This window comes from Gorilla gorilla, chromosome 20 (genome assembly GCF_029281585.2).
Source record: "Gorilla gorilla gorilla isolate KB3781 chromosome 20, NHGRI_mGorGor1-v2.1_pri, whole genome shotgun sequence".
NCBI lineage: Eukaryota > Metazoa > Chordata > Mammalia > Primates > Hominidae > Gorilla > Gorilla gorilla.
Genome location: NC_073244.2, coordinates 66,359,798 through 66,386,379, shown reverse-complemented (window position 1 = coordinate 66,386,379; position 26,582 = coordinate 66,359,798). Strand labels below are relative to the sequence as shown.

General features: G+C 56.7%; 1 protein-coding gene across 8 annotated transcripts; it reads right to left on the bottom strand.

Annotated features, from left to right (window-relative positions):
• Positions 1-1,140: 1,140 nt before the first annotated feature.
• On the bottom strand, positions 1,141-22,662 carry TTYH1 (tweety family member 1). 8 transcript variants are annotated; one of them, XM_019014806.4, is made up of 14 exons: positions 22,405-22,632; positions 18,756-18,934; positions 16,673-16,784; positions 15,647-15,867; positions 11,288-11,383; positions 8,700-8,772; positions 8,122-8,197; positions 7,463-7,518; positions 7,163-7,255; positions 6,877-6,969; positions 2,154-2,296; positions 1,965-2,010; positions 1,684-1,767; positions 1,141-1,522 (listed from the first exon to the last, which is right to left on the bottom strand). In XM_019014806.4, exons 1-13 carry the CDS (start codon positions 22,528-22,530, stop codon positions 1,726-1,728), a joined length of 1,356 nt encoding a protein of 451 aa, XP_018870351.2. In that variant the 5' UTR covers positions 22,531-22,632; the 3' UTR covers positions 1,141-1,522; positions 1,684-1,725. The 8 variants fall into 8 exon arrangements, 7 of the variants coding, with proteins under 7 accessions (XP_018870351.2, XP_018870352.2, XP_018870350.2 ...); XM_019014807.4 differs by having other exon boundaries at positions 1,684-1,764; XM_019014805.3 differs by lacking the exon at positions 1,965-2,010 and having other exon boundaries at positions 1,684-1,764; positions 22,405-22,662.
• Between the last annotated feature and the right edge of the window lie 3,920 nt (positions 22,663-26,582).

Here is a 26,582-nt window from a genome sequence, read left to right as displayed (position 1 = left end):
AATTTGCCATTTGACTTTACGGTATTTTTTTCAATCTATAATTTGCCAACTAAGCTATCTTTTCCTTTCTGGTTTTATGATCTCCTGCTTAAACTCCTCCCTCCCCATTTTCCCTACCCAGATACACGACGTGCAGACAATATACAAATATTCTCCTAATTTGTCTGGTTTTTTTTTGTTTTGTTTTGTTTTTTTCTGAGATGGAGTCTCACTTGATCTCCCAGGCTGGAGTGCAGTGGCGCAACCTCCACCTCCCGGGTTCAAGCAATTCTCCTGCCTCAGCCTCCCGAGTAGCTGGGCTTACAGGCCTGTGCCACCATGCCCGGCTAATTTTTTTTTTCTTTTTTTTTAAGTAGAGATGGGGTTTCACCATGTTGGCCACTCTGCTCTCAAACTCCTGGCCTCAAGGGATCCACCCACCTTGGCCTCTCAAAACGCTGGGATTACAGTCATGAGCCGCCGCAGCCAGCCTCTCTCTGTTTTTTGTCTTTTTTTTTTTTTTTCAAGAGGCAAGGTCTTGCTGTGTTGCCCAGGCTGGAGTGCAGTGGCACGATCACAGCTCACTGCCACCTCGAAACGGGCTCAAGCAAGGAGTCTCAGCCTCCCGAGTAGCTGGAACCACAGGCATGCACCACCATGCCCACCCTCCTAATTTCTCTAGAAATTCTTCTGTGCCTTTACTTGCATGCATCTAGATCTTCCACCCATCTTATCTATAGAAGTTTTTGGCCAGATGGAGAGCCGATATGTCACTACTGCTGCTAAACCAACCGTCCTTTCCACACTGACTTGAAATCTGTCTTCTGTCATGCGTGTGTATATATATATACACACACACACACACACACACACACACAGAGTTAGATCTATTTCTAGGCCATCTATTCTGTGCCAGAGATGCCTGTGTCTTCCTGTGTCAGGACACGTGTATTACTTTTAGAATCAGAAGAAAGCGTTTTGTTTTTTGATTTTTTTTTTTTTTTTAAAAAAGAACAATGTCTTTGGACCCCTTGCTGAGCCTGGACAGGTGCAGAAATTCCTGGCAGCTGGGAGGCCAGGGGAGAGAGGACAGCAGGGAGGATGTCCCAGCCCTGGCCAGGAGGCCGAATCAAGGGAGAGGAGAAATAAGGGGGACCCAGCTGCTTGTAAAATAGTCTTCCCTTTTATTTTAAATCAACCCTTTTCCAAGTTAGTGCCACGAGTTGAGATCAGGGGGTCAGAGCCCACTGGGATGTGGCAGGGGCAGCAGGGGAACTCATGTCCCCCGCCCCCAGCTTAGTCCCTCCAAGGATGGGACCGGCAGCCAGGGATGAAGGGTGCGAGGCTGTCTGCCCCGTCCCCTGCCAGCCCTACTCCCTAGTCTGCCCCCTCAGCTACTCCCAAGGCCAAGGACAGAAATGGGAGCACAGTGGCCAAGAGCAGGGAGGCGGTCCTGTGCAGGCTGTCCATGGCCAAGAGTGTTAGTGGTCAGAGCCCAGGCAGGCTGGGTTAGTGGGGTCTCCTCCGGCAGCCAGGGAAGGAACTGCGGAGAGAGGGAGAGACAGGGCAGTGATGCAGGCTGGAGGGCCTGCCCGGTGCGATCCACCCAGCAGGAGGCACGCAGCCCATGCCTGGAGCAGCTCGGAGGGCGGGAGAGGGGCAGAGGCCCAGCTGCAGGAGCTGGGGTGGCCCTTGGAAGCTCACCGAAGAGGGGAGCCAGGCTCCAGTCCAGCCGGGAGGAGGGGCTCAGATAGACGACTGCCACTGCACAAAGCGCTTGGATTCCTGCTAGGAGATTCGGGGTAGCGGGGAGAGGAGGGAATGGAGTGGGAATTGGCTTTGTACTGTGGGACCTCAGACCCAGGAGTCCGGGCCCCAGCCCCTCCTCCCTCAGACCAAGGAGTTCAGGACCCCAGCCCCTCCTCCCTCAGACCCAGGCATCCAGGCCCCTGGCCCCTCCTCCCTCAGACCCAGGCATCCAGTACCTGAGGGTTGAAAGGGTCGTCATCGTCTGTGTCATCGTAGTCGTCACTGGGGTTTGATGCGGGGCATGGCAGAGAGGCGGGATGGGGACCCATCAGGAGGCTGCACCCCCCACCCCCACTGCCACCGTGGTCCCCAGGTGCTGCCCCTCCTCTTCCCTCCCCAGGACCCTCCCCTCCCCCGCTCCTGACCTGGGTGGGAAGAGGGCCCAGGCTCGGGGCAGGCTGCAGAGGGCAGTGGCCAGCGCTCCTGCGGACAGCAGGGAGAAGAGCAGCAGGAAGAGCAGGCCTTCCAGGGCGTCTTCGCACAGGCCCCGCAGGGCTGCACCATAGTCCTGAGGGGAGGGCGTCATCAGGCCATGCGCCCCCACCCCCTCCCCCATCGGCACACACTGTGCACACCAGTCTGACTGTCCTCCCAGCTGTGGTACTGCACACGTCAACTGACCACTCTGTGCCTCAGTTTCCCCTGTCAAAGGGCAGTTCTGAGAATACAGTGGGTACAGTGGGGTCTTTGGTGTGATAGGCCTGGCACTCAGGAATTACTTGCCCAGCCTCCAGACTTGGCTTCTCCTGAGCTGCACCCGCCCTTGTCATTGCAGGCCCCTATCTCCCTTTCACATGGGGTCCTCCCCAGTCAGCACCCCACATCCAGAACCAGTCCAGCATCTCCCACCAGCCCTGGGCCCTCTCCTCCATCTTCATCTACCCAGGAACCTGAGAACTGCTACTCCCGTTTCCCTTCTCCCTCCCGGCAGCGGCACCTCCTGCAAGAGCATCCTCCCCTGTACCAAGCGCCCACAGGCCAGCCACCGCCAGCTCCGCCTTGGTCCAGGGGCGAGGGCTTCATAACCTGGGCCCTGCTGACATTTCGAGCCAGATCATTCTCTGTGGTGACGGCGCTGCCCTGTGTGTTGTGGGGTGCTGAGCAGCCCCACTCAGCTCCACCCACCAGATGCCAGGAGCACCCCCTCCCGCAGTGTGACAACCAACAGCAACTCGGCACCCAGCCAAGTGTCCCTGGGGGCAGAACTCCTCACCCGGCCAAGTGTCCCTGGGAGCAGAACTCTTCACCCGGCCAGGTGTCCCTGGGGGCAGAACTCCTCACCCGGCCAGGTGTCCCTGGGGGCAGAACTCCTCACCCGGCCAGGTGTCCCTGGGGGCAGAACTCGTCACCCGGCCAGGTGTCCCTGGGGGCAGAACTCGTCACCCGGCCAGGTGTCCCTGGGGGCAGAACTCCTCACCCGGCCAGGTGTCCCTGGGGGCAGAATCACTGGCCTAAAGCACGTGGAACAGCACGTAGGAGAACCAACCAGTGGCTCAAGATGACACCGCACACACAATACACACTCAACATGCCAACAAATGCTGGCTCTGATGACTGTCGTCCCAAGAAATCAGCAGAAACGGCCTTCACCGAGTGCTAAGCACCTGCACAGCGTATGTATTCAGTGGGGGTTGACAGAGCCTGCTCTGCCCCAGGCGCTGCCCCCAGTACCAGGAAACTTTGGTAAACAGGACCGAGAAGGTCATCTCAGAGGCTGGTGTGCAACGAGGTAGGAGGGCGGGGGTCAGTGCAGGGCAGGGGTAGGTCGGGTGACCCCACTAGCAGGGATGGGTCCTCCAGGAAAGAGCCAGGCAGAGGGCTGTGCAGAGGAAGCTGGGAGGGGCTGAGGCCAGAGGCAGACATATCCAGGACTGACCACCCAGGCCCTTGTAGGTCAGGGCGAGGAACAGGGATTTTAATCCATGTCTAAGGGGAATCACTGAGCGTTTTAAGCAGAGGAAGAACTTGATCGGATTGTGTTTTAAAAGGATCACCCGGCTGGCTGGCTGCTGCATGGAGGACAGACGGGGGTAGGCGAGGGGGGACAGGGAAGAGGCCCCTGTGGTCATGGTGGCTAGGATGCGGGGACCGGGGCACAGCAATGGTGGTAGGAGCAGCGGTGGGAGTCCATATAGGTTTCAGAGGAAGGGCCAACAGAACTTGTTCTGAGAATGGTTGTGGGAGCTAAGAGCCTGAGTTTCTGGCAGGAGCACCTGGTTGAGGTGGGGTGTCTGTTACTAAGCCAGTGAGGGTGGGGGTAGGGACCTGTCGGGGCAATGGAGGCTCTGTTTTGAGAGTATTGGTACATGCACACTGTCCTTCATCCTCACAACAGCCCTGCCAGGCAGACACTGACCCTCTCACGCTGCCGCCTCTTGCAATGGTGGAAAGAAGTTGCAGCCCAGAGAAGGCAAGCTACTTGCCCAGAGTCACACTGTCTGGAAGGGGCAGAAGTGATATTGGAGCTGATTCTCTTAGGCTCCAGCGCCCACCCTCCTTCCTCCTCAACCCTGATGTCCCTTATTGTTGATTTTTTTTTTTTTTTAATAGAGATGGGGTTTCACCATGTTGGCCAGGCTGGTCTTGAACTCCTGAGCTCAAGGAGTTCTGATCTGCCCCACTGGGCCTCCCAAAGTGCTGGGTTTATAGGCACGAGGCACCCATCCCCAGCCCCCTTCTATTTTTTTTTTTTTTTTTTTTTTTTTGAGACGGATTCTCGCTCTGTCACCCTGGCTGGAGTGCAGTGGCTCGATCTCAGCTCACTGCAACCTCCACCGCCCAGGTTCAAGCAATTCTCGTGCCTCAGCCTCCTGAGTAGCTAGGAATACAGGGGTGCGCCACCACGCCCAGCTAGTTTTTTTGTATTTTTAGTAGAGATGGGATTTCACCATGCTGGCCAGGCTGGTCTCAAACTCCTGACGTCTGGTGATCCGCCCACCTTGGTCTCCCAAAGTGCTGGGATTACAGGCGTGAGCCACCGTGCCCGCCCCGCTGCTTATTCTTGATTTTCATCTGTGAGGACCCTGACACCCTGACAGGGGAGATGGAGACCCAGGATCTCATGGTGCAGTAGTAGGGAAGGGTAGAGTGATCTGTCCTCTTCCTTCCCTTCCCTCCCTCCACAAAGGAGTCTGGGGGCCTGTATTCCAGCCCAGTTTCTGCCTAGGCCACAGAAAAGTGCCTGAACCCCAGTTTATCCTTATGCAAAAGATCAGGGCAGCCCTGGGCTGGGTGGGGGCCCAGCCTTTCTCAGCTCAATAGTCAGCAATTCTGAGCATGGCTTCAGTGCTTACTCCCCACTCCCTTTTTGGAATGCCAGTTCCAGAAGGGTGGGGGGCAGTGGGAGCCACAGAAGGGGTCTGTCTGAGCCGGACCAGGGAAAGCTCAGATCCATGCGATGGTGTAGACAAATCCCTCTTGGTTAGGGTTGCCAGATCAAATTCAGGACTTCCAGTTACATTTGAATATCGGATGCCCAATACATAATTTTCTAGTATAAGTATCTCCCCAGCATTGCACCGGGCGTACTTATAGCAGAGTGGTTTGCTGTTTGCTGAATCTGGCAGCCCTATTCTAGGGTCCATGGGGGGACAGATGGGGAGGGGGCCATGCTTCCTTCTGCAGGCGAGAGAACGAGACCTCAGCTGCAGCGGGGGCATTGGGCATTGGGCATTGGGCATTGAGAGTAGATGGATGAAGACATTCCAGAAGCAGAAAGGACAAAACTGGGCAACTGCCTGGCTGTGGGGGGCAGAGGGCGGGGCCCTCCGGAAGGTCCCTCTCTCCTCAGTGTGCACGGGCTGGCTGGCCGTGTGACCTTGGGAAGGTCCCTCAACTCTGCTCGTCATCTTCTAACCTGTTAGGTGGGATAATCATAGTTCCTTCTTCATAGCATTGTTATGAGGCATCGATGAGTTACCATCTGTGAAATGCAACAGGGTCAGGTACTTGGTGAAGCTATGCACATGTGAGGTCTTTGATGGGAAGACTGGCCGGGGAAAGGCATCCTCGGGTGTGTGTTTTAGAACAGCTCTTACTGGTTTTGTTTGTTTTGTTTGTGACAGAGTTTCGCTCTTGTTGCCCAGGCTGGAGTGCAGTGGCACAATCTCGGCTCACTGCAACCTCTGCCTCGTGGATTCAAGCGATTCTCCTGCCTCAGCCTCCCGAGTAGTTGGGATTATAGGCGCCCACCACCATGCCCGGCTAACTTTTTCTATTTTTAGTAGAGACGGGGTATCACCATGTTGGCCAGACTGGTCTTGAACTCCTGACCTCAGGTGATCCACCCGCCTGGGCCTCCCAAAGTGCTGGGATTACAGGTGTGAGCCTCCGCGCCCGGCCAGCTCCTACTGTTTTATAAGGGGATTTTTTTTTTCAATCCTCACAGCCATCCAGTGGAAAAAAAAAAAAAAAAAAAAACTCGTCCTTCCTCACGGTACGGGTGGGAAGCAGAGTCAGCCATGCTCACCTGCCTATGGCCGTGCAGCCTGCGGCAGAGCCCAAACTGGAGCCCGCAGGACACCAGATATCTTTCCTCCTGGGCGCCCTGCCCGCCCCTGCATGTCCAGTGTATGAACAGCACACGCCGCAGGGGAGCTGGACAGGTGCCCACTCTTGCAATCCCAGGTTTATAAGTGAGGGAACTAACTGAGGTACAGAGAAGTTAGGTGACTTGCCCTTGGTCAAGAGGTAGGACTGGAACCCAGGCAGTCTTGCTCCAGAACTCACTAAGCGGCAGCCTCTAGGAGGGAGGGAGAGGCAGGAGGACGGAGAGAGGAGAGAAGACAAGGAAGGAAACGGTGGCAGGAATGGACGGGGAGGGTGAGATGGGGACCCAGCGGGGAGTGCGGGAGTTGGGGGGAAAGGGAGGGAGGAGGGAAGGAATATGGATAATGCTTGATAGGTAGGTAGACGACAGGTTATAAATAGGTAGAGAATAGATATAGGACAGATAAATCATATAAACAGAGGATACAGAGATATCCTCAGGCGCAATGGCAGGGGTCCAAGGAGAAGGAGGAGGTAGTTCCGTGGGCCGAGGCGGAGGCTCCCCGTGGGAGAAGAAATTGGGAGGGGGAAGGGGTTCACCTTGTGCAGGCCGCGGCAGTGTAGCAGTGCCACCAACTGGTGGAAATTTCCTTCTGTCACATTCAGAGTCTCCTCCAAGGACAGCAGAGGCTTCTGCGGGGCGAGGAGGGGTCGTTTTCCCACGAACTCTTCAGGCCCGCCCATCGCCCTGGCCCCGCCCTGCGACCCCGCCCACAGCACAAGGCCCCGCCTAGCTCTGCAGCCCCGCCCACGCCCCACAGCTCCATCCCGCCCCGTCCGCCTTCCCTGTGGGGTCCGCGTGTCTGGGGAGCGCCCACCCACCGACCTGCGCTGAAGGGAACTGAGGCACAGCTTCTCGCTCCAGGCCCAGCAGCTGGGAGTGGATGTTGGCCAGAGCTCGCTGGGACAGAGTCAGCCTCTGCAGAAAGAGAAAGGGAGGGAGGAGGACCCAGGAGTATACGCCCCCGGCCCTCTCTCCTCTCCTCCGGACACAGCACTCGGGCCCCTGGCCTGCATCCTCCCCGGAACCCAGGAGTCCAGGCCCCAGCCCCAGCCCCGCCCCCTCCCTTCAGAGTCCAGATTTCTGGCTCCCTCAACACCCGTGTCCCTTGCCCGCAGCCCTAACCTGTTGGAAGGGGTTGGAGACGGCCTGGTTGCAGAGGAAATAATAGCTCAGGATGTCTGAAGTGGGAGGAGGAGAGGGGAGGAGGCCATGAGCCTGGGCCCCCAGGGATCTCCCGGGGGAAGGCCGGGCACTGGGGGGTTAGCAGGGTTAGGGGCCTCAGCCCAGCCCTGGAGCCCTCCTGGAGCCCGATGGCCTTACCTTCAGAGACCCGCCAGCCCCGCGTCCCTTCTGCTCCTGCCACAGCCAGAGCAGGCGCTGGTGGGCATCCCTATACTCCCTGGGAACCTCTGACTAAATGGTGCTCCCCAGTTTTCTCCAGGGGGCCAAACTCCCCATTCCTGACGCCCAGGAGCACCCTCTCCTGACCCTCCTCTCTCTTCCTGGCACCAGCATCTTTATCCTGCCCTCTTTTCCAGCCCACCAGGAGAGGCGCTGCCAGCTGGAGCAGAAGGGATGAGGGTCTAGCGGGTGGCGGGGCTCCAGGAGGGCTCCGAGCTGGGGAGTGGCCAGGAGCCCTGCTTCCTTTCCAGAGGGCTGGGTCTCGCCTGGCGGGCTGCACCCCCACCCCACCCTGGGCAGGACGGGGCACAGAGGAGGCCTGAGGAAGCCAGGGCCTGCACTGCCCAACCCGGCGGACCCACCGGGCCCTTGGAAATCACCTGAGCTGAGCCCTGTCTCCTCCTGGGTCAGGTTCAGAACATAAGGGTCTGGATTGGAGCAGAAGTCACTGAGGCCCTGCGTGAGGCAGCAGAAAAGGGGCTCAAACCCAAAACTGCCCCGATTCCACACTCCCACAGCACCCAGTGCCTGGCTCCCCAGCTCCCCTCCCCACCCAGGGGTCCAGGTCCCAGCCCCTCTTCCCTCAGACTCAGGAGTCCAGGCCCCAGGCCCCTCGTCCCTGAGACTCAGGGGTTCAGACTCTCCAGCCCTTTCTCCCTCAGACTCAGGAGTCCAGGCCCCCAGCTCCTCCTCCCTCACACCCAGGAGTCCTGACCCCCAGCCCCTCCTCCCTCAGACCTAGGAATCCAGGTTTCCAGCCCCTCCTCCATTACAGCTCAAACGTCCAGGACACCAATCTGTACCCACTCAGGACCCAGGAAACAAGCCCTAAACCTCAGAGCTGTGATCGTGCCCCCCAATTCCTTTCTCTACTAAGCCATGCCATCCCGAGATCCAGAAGTCGAAGTCTCCAGGCCCCCTGAGTCCCAGAGCCCAATGGCCCGGCCCTGGCACTCACCACGGCCGTGGCTGCCTCCAGGCCCATGGAGCCCCAGCTCAGGACGAGAACCAGGAGACTCATGACTGTCATCCTAGAGTGGGGGAGGGAGGATCAGCCCGGGGTTCTTAATCTCCTAGCCTAGCCTCTTTCCACACCCCAAATCCCATCACAGCCGCCCCCCACCTCCACCCACCTCTGCAGCCTGGAGGATCAGAATTAGGGACACACAAGTTCAGTGGTTGGGGATAGGCCAGTGGCTGCTGATGTCCAGCTGGACATCTGGCTCCTGCCCAGATGAGCAGGGTGTGGGGTATGAGCAGGGCCCTGGGCTGGGTGGTCGCAGCTTGGATCCCAGCTCCAGGACCCTGGGACGGTGACTGCTCACCTCTGGGCTCACTTCTCCCGAAGGCTCCCCCAAGTCCACCCACAGCCTGATCAGCTTCTGGCTCTGTCCTGTCTCCTCTGAGAATGGGAGACAGTGCCAGGGCTGAAATCTGAAAGTCTCTGGACTTTCCGGATGGGGAGGGGTGCAGGGGGCATGTCAGCATTGGTAGGGTGACCAATAAGCAAGAAGGGCACCCAGGGGTCCCCAAACTGAAGGCCTGGCTTCCAGTCCCAGACCTGCCCTGTGTTGGCTAGGTTTATGGGTCTGCAAGCCTTCGCGGGATCTCTCCCACTCTCTCAGGGGCAATGGAGGTACAGGTTCAACTCCGCCTCACCCCACCAGGGCCAGAGAGAATTCAGGGACTCCTCCAATGAGAATGGCCTGTCTGGTTCAAATCCCAGCTCTAGCACTTCTAGCTGTGTGGCCCTGAGCAAGTGGCCCAACCTCTCTGATCTTCAGTCTCTCTCTCTGTTAAACAGGGAGAAGGGCCGGGCGTGGTAGCTCATGCCTGTAAACCCAGTACTTTGGAAGGCTGAGGCAGGCTGATCACTTGAGGCCAGGAGTTCGAGACCAGCCTGGGCAACATAGCAAGACTCCATCTCTACAAAAATATACAAAACTTAGGCCAGGCATGGTGGCTCATGCCTGTAATCCAGGCACTTTGGGAGGCTGAGGCGGGCGGATCACCTTAGGTCAGGAGTTTGAGACCATCCTGACCAACATGGAGAAACCCCATCTCTACTAAAAATACAAAATTAGACAGGTTTGGTGGCATACGCCTGTAATCCCAGCTACTTGGGAGGCTGAAGCAGGAGAATCGCCTGAACCCAGGAGGCAGAGGTTGCAGTGAGCCAAGATCGCGCCACTGAACTCCAGCCTGGACAACAAGAGCCAAACTGCAGCTCCAAAAAAAAAAAACAAACAAACTTAGCTGGGAGTGGTGGCGTAAGCCAATGGTCCCAGCTACTCTGGAGGCTGAGGTGGGGGGAATCACTTGAGCCTCAGGGGACAGAGGCTGTAGTGAGCCGTGATCATGCCACTGCACTCCGGTCTGGGCAACAAAGCAAGACCTTCTCAAAATAAAAAACAAAAATAAAAAACAGGCAGAAGGAAGCACCTTCCTCACAGGGGGCATGAGGTGCTCCAGGGAGTGCAGACAAGAGTGTCAGGCGCGTAGAGCGAGCTGTGAAATCAGTGTGGTCCTGCGGCTTTGCCACGACACTTAAGGACGGCTCAGTCTTGGACTTGGCCACCCTCTGCGCTCTGCGTCAGGTCCCTGACCGGCCACATGGAGCCTTATGGTAGCTCCTTCATGGGGTGGAGGCAACTGAAGGACTCAGCATGCATGACCCTCAATAGATCATCATCCCCATCTGTTTTCTTTGTTGTTGTTGTTTTTTTTTTTTTGAGATGGAGTCTCACTGTGTCGCCCAGGCTGGAGTGCAGTGGTGCAATCTCAGCTCACTGCAACCTCCGCCTCCCGGGTTCAAGCGATTCTCCTGCCTCAGCCTCCCAAGTAGCTGGGATTACAGGCGCGCGCCACCACACCCGGCTAATTTTTGTATTTTTAGTAGAGACGGGGTTTCACCGTGTTAGCCAGGATGGTCTCAATCTCCTGACCTCGTGATCCGTCCGCCTCAGCCTCCCAAAGGGATTACAGGGGTGAGCCACCGCACCCAGCCTTTTTTTTTTTGAGATGGAGTGTCACTCTGTCACCCAGGCTGGAGTGCAATGGTGTGATCTTGGCTCACCACAACCTCCACCTCCCGGGTTCAAGCGATTCTCCTGCCTAAGCCTCCTGAGTAGCTGGGACTACAGGCGCATGCCACCACACCCAGCTAATTTTTGTATTTTTAATAGAGACAGGGTTTCTCCATGTTGGTCAGGCTGGTCTCGAACTCCTGACCTCATGATCCACCCACCTCGGCCTCCTAAAGTGCTGGGATTACAGGCGTGAGCCACCGCGCCTGGTCTCATCCTCATCTTTATTGCAAACACAATGATTATTTCTGCCATGATTCCAGCATACTTCATACTGTTAGGGCTGCCTGTTTTCAGGTCTGTCCCCGCCTCCCTCTTGGGCTGCTCTGACTCTCTTTTCTTCGTGTGTACCCGGCCCTGAAGGACCACGGTCTTCCGTGTAGGAGAGTTGTAAGACTGAGGTCCTGCCTGCCAGGAGAGTGCCAGGCAAGCACTGGGTCCCCCTACTGCCTGCACTTACACGATCACAAGCCACTTGCTCTGCTTCGCCAGGCCCAGGAGGGTGAAGAGGCAGACCAGCAGCTCCAGGAGCAGCAGGAGGACGTAGGCCAGCCACCTGGGAGGGGAGAGGGTAGGGCTGAAACCACAAACCTGCCTCCAGGCACCCCGGTGGAACAGCAGCCCCCCACCAACATTCACCCTGCCCGCCAGCTCAGCCTCACATTCACCACCCTCCAAGTTCAGCCTCCTGCTGTTTACTGTGTCTGGGCCACAGCCCAGGTCCTCTGTGAAATAGTGTTATCGTGAGACAGGACACTGGAGCAGTTTAGAATACAAGTCCTGAGCACCTGGGACTATCCCCTGGCCGGGCCGCACGCACGTGCCCTGTGACCAGGGACACGTGATGTGTCCTCTCCGAGTTCCCCATCCCCGACCCCCCCTGCAGAGTGGAGATACTCGTTCCCAAGACTGCAACAAAGATCCCATCGCATCCCCGGAGGGCATGACGTCTGGAGGCAGAGGCTGCCTGGTCTCAACCCCAGCCCCTCTGCTTAACTGGCCGGGTAACTCTGTCTCAGTAACCTTAGCCTCTCGTTCCTCAGTTTCCCTACATGTAACGTGGGGAGCACAACAACACTGGCTTGAGAATGTTGCCTCGAGTGGGCTGCGTGACTAGAAGTGCTTAGGAGAGTGCCAAGCACGTGGACACACTTAGAGGTTAGCCTGAGCGTGAACGAGGAAACTGAGATGTTATTTAATAGTTAATACTTGGCCGGGCGAGGTGGCTCACGCCTGTAATCCGTGCACTTTGGGAGGCTGAGGCAGGTGGATCACTTGAGGTCAGGAGTTTGAGACCAGCCTGGCCAACATGGTGAAACCCCGTCTTTACTAAAAATACAACAATTAGCCAGGCGTGGTGGTGCACGCCTGTAATCCCAGCTACTTGGGAGGCTGAGGCAGGAGAATCCTTTGAACCCATGAGGCGGAGGTTGCAGTGAGCCAAGATTGCGCCACTGCGCTCCAGCCTGGGCGACAAGAGTGAGACTTAGTCTCAAAAATGAAAAAAAAAAAAAAAAGTTAATACTTAAATATCAGTGAAGGGCCCACCACCATGATTCAGGAGGTGCAAGCATGCAAGCCACAGTGAGAGACAGGACTAGCTGGATGTCCAAGGCCGACTAATAATCCCTAAGCCTAGCTGGGAAGGTGACCGCATCCACCTTTAAACACGGGGCTTGCAACTTAGCTCACACCCAACCAATCAGGTAGTAAAGAGAGCTCACTAAAGTGCTAGTTAGGCAAAAATAGGAGGTAAAGAAATAGCCAATCATCTATCACCTGAGAGCACAGGGGGAGGGACAATGATCGGGATAGAAACCCAGGCATTCCAGCCAGCAACGACTACCCCCTTTGGGTCCCCTCCCGTTGTATGGGAGCTCTGTTTTCACTCTATTAAAACTTGAAACTGCACACTCTTCTGGTCCGTGTCTGTTACGGCTTGAGCTGAGCTTTCGCTCGCCGTCCATCACTGCTGTTAGCCGCCGTCGCAGATCCGCCGCTGACTTCCACCCTCCGGATCCGTCAGGGTGTCCGCTGTGCGCGTGATCCAGGGAGGCACCCATTGCCGCTCCCAGTCGGGCTAGAGGCTCGCCATTGTTCCTGCACAGCTAACTGCCTGGGTTCGTCCTGATCGAGCTGAATACTGGTCGCTGGGTTCCACGGTTCTCTTCCGTGACCCACAGCTTCTAATAGAGCTAAAACACTCACCGCAGGGCCCAAGATTCCATTCCTTGGAATCCGTGAGGCCAAGAACCCCAGGTCAGAGAACACGAGGCTTGCCGCCATCTTGGAAGTGGCCACCACGATCTTGGGAGCTCCGGGAGCAAGGACCCGCCCTAACAACAGCACAGTGCCCGGCACATAGTAAGTGCTCAGTTAATCCTCCTGCCATTCTCTGCAGGCCCCGCAAGCTTGGGCTTCACTCCTTACCCTGGTCTCTGGCTGCTTCCACCCAGCCTCGCAAGTGCCCCCTCCAGCAAGACTCCCTTGGAGGCCCCTGATTTGTCTGTCGAGGGACTCCCAAGTGTGGGGTGCTTTCGCAGTGGTGCACCCGGAAGATATTTTCTAGCGATGGTGGGTCTGCCTCACCCTGGCATCACCCTTATGGCTCCCCCCACTTCCCTGCCCTCCCCCAGGAGAAGGAGCTGAGGCCCGGCTTGTGCAGCCCCTGGGCCTGACCACAATGCAGAACCCGGACTTCTTCAAACCCAGGCCTGTCTGTCTCTTGCACCTGCTGCCCTGCGGGTGTGTCCTGACCTCCAGTTTTTTCAGCCCCAGTCGGCCTTCCCCGCTGGAGCGCAGCATCCCGGAAGGCCTCCCAAATCTCAGCCCATGCCCGCGGGCAGGGTCCCCAGCTGACGTCGGATGAATGAATGAATGAATGAATGGTTACTAATGGTCAAAGCAATGAGGACACCGTCATGGTGGCCGCTGGGAAGGGTGGCTGCCTGGACACTGCACAGCTCACTGCCTCCTCTCCTCCAAATGCCACCTTCTCAGTCCCCCTGATGAACTGCCAGACTCTGTCCCACCTCATCTCCCTCTATAATTTTCTTTTTTTTTTTTTTAAGACGGATTCTCGCTCCGTCACCCAGGCTGGAGTGCAGTGGCACGATCTCTGCTCACTGCAAGCTCCACTTCCCGGGTTCAAGCGATTCTCCTGTCTCAGCCTCCCAAGTAGCTGGGACTACAGGCGCCCACCACCACGCCCGGCTAATTTTTGTATTTTTAGTAGAGACGGGATTTCACCGTGTTAGCCAGGATGGTCTCGATCTCTTGACCTCATGATCCACCTGCCTCGGCTTCCCAAAGTGCTGGGATTACAGGCGTGAACCACCGTGCCCGGTCCCCTCTGTAATTTTCTCCAAAGTTCTCATGGCCCAACACCTTACAATGTTTTTCTCTGCGTTTGTCCCTTACTGGTTCCCCCTGGAGGATGCAGCCACGTGGCAGGGATTTCTGCCACTTGCTCACTGCCCTGCCTGCCACCGGGGCGACTACACTCATACCTCTGCGGTGCTCTCCCTGTGCTAATCGTCCTTCTCAGCATTCAGATGCCAACTCAACAACTCGAACCAATTCAACAAGGGGGACGCTGCCCCGATTCCCATTTCACAGATGGGGAAACCAAGGCAGAGGCCTGCAAAGTAACTTGATTGCGGCCGCGTGGTTAGGGAGGGGCTGGCTGGCTTTCGAGCTCAGGTTCCTGATCTATAGGTACGCTGCCTCTTTCACCAGAGGGTGCTAAATAAATAGTGCTGAACAACACCTTGAGAGGCCAAGGTGGGCAGATCACAAGGTCAGGAGTTTGAGACCAGCCTGGCTAACATGGGGAAACCCCGTTTCTACTAAAAATACAAAAATTAGCCGGGCGTGGTGGCGCGTGCCTGTAATGCCAGCTACTTGGGAGGCTGTGGCAGGAGAATCGCTTGAATCCAGGAGGCGGAGGTTGCAGTGAGTCGAGATCGCGCCACTGCACTCCAGCCTGGGCGACAGAGTGAGACTCCATCTCAAAAAAAAAAAAAAAATAGTGCTGAACAAATACACATGTCACACGGATGAACGAGTGAGTGAGTGGCCTTCTGGGTTAGTCCAGGAGTGACTGAGTCCAAGAGTGACTTGCTGAATGAGTGAGTCAAGGAATGAATGCATGTGTGAATAAGTGAGTGGAGTGACGTGGAGGGGGTGAGTGAGTGAATGGGTGAGGACATGGGTGTCAGGATGGCCATGGGGTCTGGTGATCTGTCCCTCCACAGTAGGTTTCTCAACCTCATCTTTTTTTTTTTTTTTTTTTTTTTTTTTGAGATGGAGTCTCACTCTATCGCCCAGGCTGGAGTGCAATGGTGAAATCTCGGCTCACCGCAACCTCCATTTCCCGGGTTCAAGGGATTCTCCTGCCTCAGCTTCCTGAGTAGCTGGGATTACGGACATCTGCCACCACGCCCAGCTAATTTTTGTATTTTTGGTAGAGACGGGGTTTCTCCATGTTGGCCAGGCTGGTCTCAAACTCCTGACCTCAGGTGATCCACCCACCTTGGCCTCCTAAAGTGCTGGGATTACAGGCCTGAGCCACTGCGCCTGGCCAGCCTCGTCATAATTGTCATGGTGGCTGGATCATTCCCTGCCAATGGGTGGGGAGGGGGGTCTTGTGCATTGCAGGGTGTTGAACAGTCCCTGGGCTCTACCCACTGGATGCCAGCAGTGCACACACACTCCCCAGCTGTCACAACCAAAACTGCCTCCAGGCATTGCCAACTGTCCCCCTGGGGACTCCGCCTGAGAGCTGCCGGCACAGAGAGCAAGAAGAGCAGCGTCTCACCTGTACTCCTCCACGAAGGACACATTTTCAGCCACCTGCAGGGGGCTCAGGGGCACTCCCTGCCAGAAGGCCAGCCCCTGCAGCTGCTGGGCCACAGCCTCCACCTGCCGTCGAGCCCCTCGGGTGGCAGCCACCAGCTCCGTGCGCGGCTCGAGCACCTCCTCCAGGGTGGTCAGCTCTGTCCTCACCGCCTCGCCCAGCCTCTCCACCGTCTCCAACACCTGGGGATAGGACAGGGGCTGAGGTCTGGAAGGACATCCTGGGGGGAGCCCGCGGTCGAGGCATGGGGTTTTAGAAGTGAAGGAGGGGTGCATAGTAGCGGGTGTCTGAGATCTGGAGTCTGGGACATCTGAGGATTGAGGAAGGGAAGGGGTTGGGGAGGGGCTTCAAGATCAAGTTCATGGAGTTCTGTGGCCTCTATCCAGAGCTCTGGATGGTTGGTAGCTTGAGCCCAGGGTAGTGAGTCCAGCCCCAGGACTGAGATTAAGTCTGGAGCTTTAGGTCTGAAGTTTTCATCTGCCTTCCAGAATCTGGGGTCTCAAGTCTGGGTCCCATGGTCTAGAGTCTGCAGCTGGACATAGAATCTAAGGCATGAGATGGGGCCAGGCCTCAGCCCCAGGGCACAGAATCCTGGAGCTGACGTCAGAGCTGAAGCCTCAAGTCGGGCACCTGGGCCTCAGGGCGGGGGTCCCTGAGCTTGCTTACGGGCCAAGAATCAGGTCTGGGGCCCTGGATCTGGCCCGTGGACAGGGGCTGGTGTCGCTGGTGCTTGGTTTCTGTGTGGCTTGGGGGTTCCAGGTAAGGTCCAGGGCTGGGCCTGGGTGTGAGGTCCTCAATTTGCAGCCAGGGTAGGGGGTTAGTTAGGTGGATAGTCTGAGGTCTGTGGGTCGCAGGATGAAGTTCTGAATCTGGGTTCCTAAGCTTCAAGCCTGGGGTCTTAGCTCTCAGTTTGGATCCCTTTGTCCTTGGGTGTGGGGAGCCCGTCCAGGTATGGGTGTGGGGTCCCACTGGTTGCTGGCCCCTCACCAGGTGGTCAATGGTGCTGAGTGTGTGGTTGGCGTGCAGCAGCGCGGAGCTGAGCTGGGACACCCCATCACTGGTCTCACTGTTGCCATAGAAACCGATGCCAATGCCAGTGCTGAGCGGAGGAGGAGGGAGAGGAATCTCAGCGGGTCCCAGGACCCCGGGGGCCACCGTCCCCTCCCACCCCATCCCCTCCACCTCGCCTTCTTATCCACCCCTCCCATCTCTCAGCCCCACCTCATTGGTCCAGCCCGTGGGAAAAGGGCGACTTCAGCCTGGCCCCCGTCGGTTGCCAAGGGAACGGGAAGGCCTCACTCCCCCAGCGGAGGGACGTCATTGTGATGTTAATGGTGGGTGGAGTGGTGGGGGGGAGGGAGCCCCTGATTTAACTCGCACCTCCCTGGAGCAGAACCCCAGTCACACCCAGCTCCGGGATGGGCCGTCTTCCCCTCCCTATGACTGTCTGCCCCACACCCTTCCCCCGCATCCTTTGCCAGGCAGGCAGCCCTCCTGGCACCTGCCCTAGGGTGCCCTAGGGTCCTTGGGGCCTGCAGTGCCGACCCTTCAGTGCTGAGACGTTCTCCGCCCCCACCTCCTGGGGGTTCCTAAGGGTACGAGGGGGGCAGCTGCCACCATCTCCTGGGGGGACGCTGAGCCTGGAGCTCTCGGCCTTCCCCCACCCGGGACCCAAGCGTCTGGCCAGCTGGGAGGGAAGTAAGGGAATGTGGGAGGGAGGCTGGAGGATGGGCGAGAAGCCGTGCCCCCGCCCCGGCCCTGCCGACACACAGAGCTCCATTGTGGGGCCTGAATGTGGGGCCCCAACCCCTCCCGTCCCCACCCCCGGCTGGTGTCCTGCAGTGGAGGGGGCGGGAGCCTGACACCCTCCCGGTTCCCAGCCCCGGCTGGGCCTCCACCCCCATCCCTCGGGTCGGACGCCCAGTGTCCCCGCCCCATTGTTCAGAGTCCTACAAAGCTCCTCTTGTTCCCAGGCTGCGGGGGCTGGGGCCATGTCTCTCCCCCACTGGGCCTTTGTCCACCTCCCCTGTCTCCCCCCACACCAGAGAGCCGGAGGAGGAAGCGTCCTGAATACAGGCCACCCCTACAGGTCCCTCCCCTTGCCCGCTGTGGGTCCGGGGCAGGCGTCTGGCCCTCTGGGACCCCCCGTCTGTGGAAGAGGATAGCTGTCTGTAACCTGTGGGTGCTGCCCTGCCGGGGAGGGGGCTGTGCTCAGAGCTCGTTCTTGGTAGGTGGTGTGTTCACATTGGAAGCCCCCTAAGCTCGCTTTGAGGGGTGTGAGGGGGTCCTACTAACCTGGGTCTGAATCTCTGTGCTGCCTCTTAAGCCACATGGCCTTGAAAGGTGACCTCCCCTCTGTCCCTGAGCCTTCCTCTTTGGAAACTGGGCCTGACACCCCGGAATCCAGCAGCGTTATTGTGAGAAGGAATTAGACCAGCTCAGGTCTGGGCACAGATGAGGTGCTCTTGGAGGGTGATTATATCTATTTATCGTCCGTCTCCCTGATTAGAACATAAGCTGCACGAGGGGCTCCTTGCCTGGCTTGGTCACTATCTGGCACATAGTAAATACTCAATAAACAGTTGTCGAATGAATGAGCTGGTGAATGACGGAATGACAGACATCACCAGTTAATGTTGGCTGAGAGTAGCTGCAAGTCAGACACTGTGCTTTCTCTCCATCTTACCCCTGCAGGAGGTGGGCGAGATGATAATGCCCAGTTTACAGATGTGGAAATTGAGGCCCAGGGAGACTATCACTCCCTTAGGTCACACAGCTATTCAATGGGAGAGCCACCAAAACCAGGCCATCTGACTGCCCCTGCGCCTTCTCACCAGATGGCTGCCCTTGATTCACTTCCTCTCCAGAACCTCACTTTCTCCATCCATCAAATGGGACAGTCCTTCCTGCTGTGCGCTGAAGTGGGCTTGCAAATGGCAGGGACAGGAACGAGGGAGTTTCCTCCTTCCTGTCTGCTTCCTCCATGTCCCCGGAGGACACCCCCAGGAAGGCCAGCAAAGAGCTTGGGGAGCCCTGTCCCCACCGCCCACCCACCCTGGGGCCCCATTACCAGCCGGCGAGAAGGGCGACAATGCAGCTCCAGGTGACGCAGCCTCCCCCGGGCGAGGGGATCTTGGACCCGGGGGGCTCGGGGGGCCGGCAGCAGCAGAAGCGGATGAGGTAGACAGCGATGAAAATGAGGCTCAGGCCCAAGCCCAGGCCCGCCAAGGCCGCCACCAGCAACAAGGCCTGGGGAAGGGGGCGACATCAGACCTCCGAGGGCACCCGTGTGTTCCACACTCAGATCCCCCTTCCTGCGTGGCTGGGGGGTCGGGGTCTGGGATGTCAGAGTGAAGATGGGAGGCATCCCTGGCCTAATCTTGGGGGAGATTGGGTCCCAGGCCCTCCCAGGCTGGCAGCTGGGGCTCCAGGTGTCAGGGCCAGCTTGCTGGAGGGAGCTTCCAACTGGGGGCCCCAAGCCTTGGGTCCCAGTTCTGCTCTGCCCTCCATTGGCTGTGCAGTCTTTAGCACGAACCGCCCCTTCTCCGAGCCTGGGTTTCCTTCTCTCTGCAGCCAGCAGTTGGAATGGAGGTTTTCCCAAGGACCTGCCAAGGCCCCTCCACAATCGTGTGGGATCAGGGGGCGGGTGGGGGTGTGGGGGCACCTGTTCCTGGTGCCTCGGGCCAGGCTGGGGGAGGCGTGCTTCCTCCCCCTCTCCTCCCTGCTCACTGTCTCCCCTGCTGCTGAGCGTCACACCCCACAGCGCCTGAGCTTGTCACCCAGGGACGGGGCGAGGGGCTGTGTGGCAACGTGTGTGTGTGTGTGTATGCAAGACTCAGAAATGGAAACTGGAAGAGTGAAGACAGAACAGAGAGAGAGAGAGAGAGAGAGATGGAGGGAGGCACAGGCAGAAAGACACAACCAAAAAAAGAGACAAAGATAAGACAAGGTTCGGGCATGAGTCAGAAAAAGGCAGAGAGCAAAAGGGATCAAATCAGAGAGGAAGAGCAGAGTAAGGGAGAGAGAGCGTGAGAACACTATGGAGACAGGAGAGACACACAAGGACAGAGAGGCGGAGAGAGCCAAGGCCCGGAAGACAGAGGCAGGCCGCGGAAACGTTCTGCGGTGGGCAGAGCCTTGCAGAATAACAGGGCTCTCCACGTGGCAGGGATTTCACAGCTGACCTGTGCGGTCCCAGAGGCCCAGAGGCCCACAGTGGCCCAGGGGGTTTGCACTGAGCCCCGGAGCATGGAGGGACAACATTGGGATCAGAGTCACACCTCTGGACTTGCCAAGGCTGTTTCCCCTAAACCACGGTGTTTCTGCCTTTGTCCACACACGTACACACACACAGTGGCACAGTGGTGCATGTGTGTGTGTCCCAAGTGTGTGCAGTGTTTGTGTTTCTGGTTGAGACTGGATGTTTTTATCTTTGGGCTGTCTCCATGAGATGAGGTTGCACCTGAGTGTGTCTCCTGGGTGCACTGCTGTCTGCAAGTGAGAACATCTGTGGGCATTTGTGTGTTCTGGGCACAGTTCCTTGGGTCTGTGAGTGGGTCCGGTTGTGTGTGTGTAACAGTGTGGATGAGTGTGTGTGTGGATGCGTGACTGCATGTGAGTGTGTGTGTGCACATGAATGCTATAGTCAATATGTGTGTGCATGTGTGTGTAGATGTGAATGTGGAATGTACGTGTGTGTGAGTGTGTGTGTATATGGGAGTATAAACGTGTATGTGACGTGCATGCATGAGTGTGTAAGCATATATATATAAGTGCAGTGTGTGCTTGTATATGGGAGTAAATGCTTATACATGTGTATGTGTGTGTTGTGAGTCACTGTGTGCAATGTGTGTGTGCATATGTGTGATTGTGTATGTGTAAGTGGGTATATCCATGTGAGTGTATGCATGTGTCTATATGCGTGTGTTGTATGTGGGTGTGAGTGCATAGTGGGAGTAGTAAATGGGTATGTGTGTGTGCATATGTGAGTGTGTAATGAGAGTAAGTGGGCGTGTGTGTGTACCTGTGCATGTGTGTGTGTGTGCATGTGTGTAATGAAAGTAAGTGGGCGTGTCTGAGTGTGTCTGTGCATGTGTGTGTGCATGTATGTAATTGGAGTAAGTGGGCGTGTCTGAGTGTGTCTGTGCATGTATGTGTGCATGTGAGTGTGTTGGAATAAGTGGGCGTGTGTGTGTGTCTGTGCATATGTGTTTGCATGTGAGTGTGTAATGGGAGTAAGTGGACGTGTGTGTGTGCTGTGCATATGCCGGTGAGTGTGTGCGTGTGGCTGTGTGCCTCCCCCGGGCCAGTGTCCCAGAGGCCCTGGCTGTGTCTGCAGCTGTACCCATGGTGGTCGCGTCCCTGGAGGGGTCCCCCTTGCTCTCCTCGGCTGTGGGGCTCTGCCCGCGCATCCCTGCCACCCTGACCCTGACCCCCGACCGTGGGGGCGGAGTGAGGCTCCCCCAAACCCGTGCCTCTGGCGGTGACTGGGGCCGCGGATCCCCGCGTGCGGCTTCGGGAGGTCTCCGGGCCAGAGCGGGCGTGAGTCTGGGCCGAGGCCGGAGCCGGTGGAGCGGCGGCGTTGGAGGTGGCCGTTGTGTAACCGCGAGGCTGTGGGCGAGGGGACGGCGGTCCCCGTGTGTGGGGAGAGGGGGCGGCGAGGAGCAGGCGGGGAAGAGCTGCTCAGGGCTGTGCCAGCCGTGACCCAAATAGCTCAGAACACAGCACTCATCCCCTCCGCGCTTTTCTGGGACCCCCTCCACGCCCCCTGAGCTCTCCAATCCCAGCCCCCTTTTCCCAGGAGCAACCCAAGACGGAGCCCAGGGGCTCAGGCCCCATCAGCAGGGCCAGGACCCGTCCTGGGGCCACATCGGGACTCCCAGCACCCCCACCCGTCCCCAGCTCAGCCAAGCCTTTCTCCTCATTAATCTCGAAGTCAAGGACTTGAATTAAACTGGGTCAGGGGACAGCTCTTTCGCCCATTGGAGCTGCCCCGAGCCGGGCCCCTTCCCCAGGGACACCGGCTTCTGTGAGGTTCCCACACCGGCCCCACGCTCGGGACCCGGGTCTGTCATCCCGAGGCTCCCCAAACCCAGCCTCATCTCGGCCCTCACCCCTGCAGCGCCCTGACCACCCCTTCTTTCTTGGGACGGGCAAGAAGCTTCCTCTCCCAGAGCCCCTTCATTTTGCAGCCCTGGCCCTCAGCCCCTGGAGCCCCCTTCCCCATTTCAGACTCTCAATCCCATCCCAGCACCGCAGAAGCCAGCGTTTTCCCCTCCACCGTTATCAGGTCCGCTGTCTCCTGGGTCCCACCTTATCTGGGACATATTCACCTGCTCTGATCCTGTAGGGCTGGGTCATCTTTTAGGGCAGGAAGAGTAGACCTACCCTCCCGATGACCCTGGAGGCCGGCTTCCCAGGCAGGTATCAGACACCCGGGAATCCGGGCCCCCCTCCCCTCCTCTCCATGAACTCAGGGGTGCGGGTCCCCAGCCTTCCCTTATTTAGAGAGCTCGAGGTCTGGACCCCCAGCGCGCGTCCCAGGAGAACCTCCAGGCATGGGCGCCCCAGGATCCTCCTCCCTCCGAAACCCCAAAGTCCGGGCCGGCCCCCAGCCTCCGGCGGAGCTCAGGAAATCTGTGACCCTGCCCCCTTCTCCCTCGGGACCCAGGAGCTCCGGCCCCCAGCCCTGGCCCCCAGGCCCCGGCGCCCGGTCCCACCTGCTGGTATTCCTGCTCTTGGGGCGCGAAAACGCTGGGCACCGGGCGGAGCTGGAAGTCGGCGCGGGGCAGCTGGTGGAGGAGATGCACCCAAGCTGAGGGCCGGTAGCCCGGGGGCGCCCCCATGGCCCCCGGGGGAGGGGGCAGCGGGGCGGACGCCGGGGCTGCGGGAGCCTCCGGAGTCGAGCGGGGCGCGGGCGGCGCGGGGTCTGGCTGGGCTCAGGGGAGCGGGAGCGGGGGGGAGGCAGGGGGTGGGGGGCGGAGATTGGGGGGAGGGAGGCGCGGGCCGGGCGGGGACGGTGCTGCCCCTGGTGGTCGCGGCGGGGACTGCGGGAGTCGGGAGATTCCCCAGCGCTCCGCCCCCCGCCGGTCGCGGCTCCCACCTGCTGCCCGCGCAGGTACCGCGCTGCTGGCGTCGGCGGCATCCGGACAGCTGGCTTGCATCGCGATTGAAAACAGCCCTCCTTGTCCATACGAGGCCACTCATACTGTTATTTCACCCTAAAACATAATGATCCCTTTATCCTTATGGAGAAACTTCATGTCTGTGTAAAGGTTGATAGTAAGTACAGAGCGTTTTACAAAGAACGGCCAATTCCATGGATAAAAAGTCCTCTGTGTACGAAAGTGCTCCCACCTGTAAAAGATGCCCGTATTTGTGTAAAATCTCCGTCCCACTTTTATTCCTAGCCTGCATAAGGACACAGCTTCTAAGCACAAACCCTCCTATGTGTAGAGGCCACTCCAGGATGCATGGAAAAATCCACATGCCTGTGTAGCAAGCCTTCATACTGCATAAGGACCCCTTCTACCTGCATAAGGACCCTGGTCATCTATATAGGGGCCCTTCCCATCCTGTAAACTGACTCGGGATTACTTCGGTGTATACAAGGACCCCTGCCCCTTGGCATTCGCCATACAGTTACAGAGTATTTTTCCAGCCACTCCCCATGTTACATCTCACTGGAATCCTCCGATGCCACACCGATAGATGGGGAAGTGCCAACCCTGGGAGGGGACCTGGCCACCCTGACATCATCACCCAGACTGTTACTATTGCAGCCAAAACTAGGTGCTCAGGAATCTGGCCCCAGGGGTCCCCTCTTGCTGTAGGGCAGGGTGAGACTTTGCCATCTGGAAACCACACACGTGGCCTCTCTTGTGGGAATTGGGATGAGTGGAAGAAAGGGAGATTATTTCTCCACTTACCCCATTTCCATATTTTGCTCCAGATTGGCAAGAAAGGGCTAGGGAAAAGAGGAATGCTGGTGGTAGTGGAGGTGGTGGTGATGACAATGATGGTGGTGATTATGTTGGTGATATGATGTCATGATGATGGTGATGGTGGTGATGGTGATGGTGAAAATGATAGTGGTGGTGGTGATGATGATGGTGATGATGGTGATGGTGGTGATGGTGATGGTGGTGGTGGTGTTGACGATGGTGATGGTGATGATGGTGATGGTGATGATGATGATGATGGTGAAGACATGATTATGTTGACATGTCATGATGATAATGATGATGATGATGGTGGTGGTGGTGATGGTGGTGACGGTGGTGATGATGGTGATGGTGGTGATGGTGTTGATGTTGGTGATGGTGACGGTGATGGTGGTGGTGATGGTGGTGATGATGTTGGTGATGGTGGTGGTGGTGATGGTGGTGATGGTGGTGATGATGTTGGTGATGGTGGTGGTGGTGATGGTGGTGATGGTGGTGATGATGTTGGTGGTGGTGGTGGTGATGGTGATGATGTTGGTGATGGTGGTGGTGATGGTGATGGTGGTGGTGATGGTGGTGATGTTGGTGATGGTGACGGTGATGGTGGTGGTGGTGATGGTGGTGATGATGTTGGTGGTGGTGATGGTGGTGATGGTGGTGATGATGTTGGTGATGGTGGTGGTGATGGTGATGGTGGTGGTGATGGTGGTGATGATGTTGGTGATGGTGATGGTTGTGATGGTGGTGGTGGTGGTGGTGATGCTGGTGGTGGTGGTGGTGATGGTGATGATGATGGTGAAGATGAGGATATGATGATGATGATAGTGATGATGATGATGATGGTGAAGACAAGATTATGTTGACATGTCATGATGATAATGATGATGATGATGGTGGTGATGATGGTGATGAGGACGATGATGATGATGGTGAGGAGGAGGATAGTGATATTGGTGAAGGTATTGATGATGAAATGGGAGAGTGAGAATAGGCGCCTTATCTCTCTCTCTCTCTCTCTCTCTCACACACACACACACACACACACACACACACCCTCTCATCACTACCCTAGGTTTTCTTCAGCTTTCTCTGGTTCTGGCTAGAGTCATGTTCTCCATCATTCCCAACCAGGTGGTCTACATGGGGCTTGGGGATGAAGAAGATCCCGAGATGAGCAGTTAGAGGCGTATTAAGTGACTCTAGGAAAGTAGATTTCCATCTTGGAGTCTCTCTTTTTCTGTCTGTAAAATGAAGGCTTAACCCTTTAGGGCTAAGATTAATATATTCTAAAACTCTTGTTCTGACAATCTCTTGCATCGTGTCCACAGCCAGTGTTTGTTGTAGCAGCAGGATTTGCTAGTGGGAAGAATTCCAAACGTCATGATGTGCACAGTTGGGCATGTGTACATCAGAGTGCAGGACAGTGAGGTGCTGGTGGTGACTGTGCAACCCAATAGAGCTCAGTGGCTCCACGTTACCCATAGAATCAAGTCACACCCTCAGCCCTGAGTTCATACCCTCCATCATTTGGCCCTGCCTCAGCCCTCTCCATATGGATAATATTCTAGATGAGTGGTTTCCAACTTATAGGGCCACAACCCACAGTGAGAAATACATTTTACATTATGATCTAGTATACACACACACACACACACACACACACACACACACGAAGTAAAAAGTTTCTGACCACTATGTGCAATGCTCTTGGATAATTTCTATCCTCTGTTACTTCTATTTTATAATTCAAATCTGGTCACAACCTTCTAAATTGTTTTGTAGCTGGCTAATGGATCTTGGATTGCCACCTGAGAAACATGAATCCTGAATTGCAGAGAACAATCTGGGTTGGTGTCAGAAAAGGGGTAACTGGGGGCCAGGCACAGTGGCTCGAGCCTGTAATCCCAGCACTTGGGGAGGTGGAGGTGGGCAGATCACTTGAGGTCAGGAGTTCGAGAGCAGCCTGGCCAACATGGTGAAGCCCCATCTCTAGTAAAAATACAAAAATTAGCTGGGTGTGATGGCACACTCCCATAGTCACAGCTACTCGGGAGGCTGAGACAGGAGAATTGCTTGAACCTGGGAGGCAGAGGTTGCAGTGAGCCAAGATTGTGTCATTGCACTCCGGCCTGGGTGACAGAGCAAGACTCTGTCTCAAAAAAAAAAAAAAAAATACCCTGTCTCTACTAAAAATACAAAAAAATTATCTGGACATGGCAATGTGTGCCTGTAATCCCAGCTACTCAGGAGGCCAAGGCATGAGAATAGCTTGAACCTGGGAGGCAGAGGTTGCGGTGAGCTGAGATTGTGCCACTGTACTCCAGCCTGGGCGACAGAGTGAGACTCTGTCTTAAAAAAGAAAACGGGTAAATGTTACTAAGTAGAAGTAAGTTATATTGGCTTCCAGGGGGAGCTCATTGCTTTGTTCTTGCTGCTGTGTCCTCAGCATGCTGCTTTCTTACATGAAATACACACACACACACACGCACCCCCCATAGTCACCACATACGCCATTCCCCTTCATTCCCCTAGAAAAAGACTTTAAATTGATGGACTCTCTCTCTCTCTCTCTCTCTCACTCTCTCTGTCTCTCCCTCTCTCTGTCTCTCTCTCTTTGTCTCTCTTTCTCTCTCTCTTTGTCTCTCTGTCTCTCTCTGTCTTTGTCTCTCTCTATCTCTCTCTGTCTCTCTCTCTTTCTCTCTCTCTCATCTCTTTGTCTCTCTCTCTGTCTCTCTGTCTCTCTCTGTCTCTCTCTCTTTGTCTCTCTCTCTCTCTGTCTCTCTCTTTGTCTCTCTCTGTCTCTGTCTTTGTCTCTCTCTCTTTGTCTCTCTCTGTTTCTCTCTCTCTCTCTTTGTCTGTCTCTCTTTGTCTCTCTCTCTGTCTCTCTCTCTGTCTCTCTCTCTCTCTTTTTATCTCTTTCTCTCTCTCTCTCTGCTTTACTCTGGCTGTTTCTG

Coding starts and splice junctions, on each gene's coding strand:
- TTYH1 (XM_019014805.3), bottom strand. CDS start 22,530: ATGGGGGCGCCCCCGGGCTACCGGCCCTCAGCTTGGGTGCATCTCCTC. Junction 11,384..15,646: donor TCCTTCGTGGAGGAGTACAG/GTGAGACGCTGC, acceptor CTCCCCTCCCAG/GTGGCTGGCCTACGTCCTCC. Junction 7,256..7,462: donor TCTCCAACCCCTTCCAACAG/GTTAGGGCTGCG, acceptor CTCTTTCTGCAG/AGGCTGACTCTGTCCCAGCG.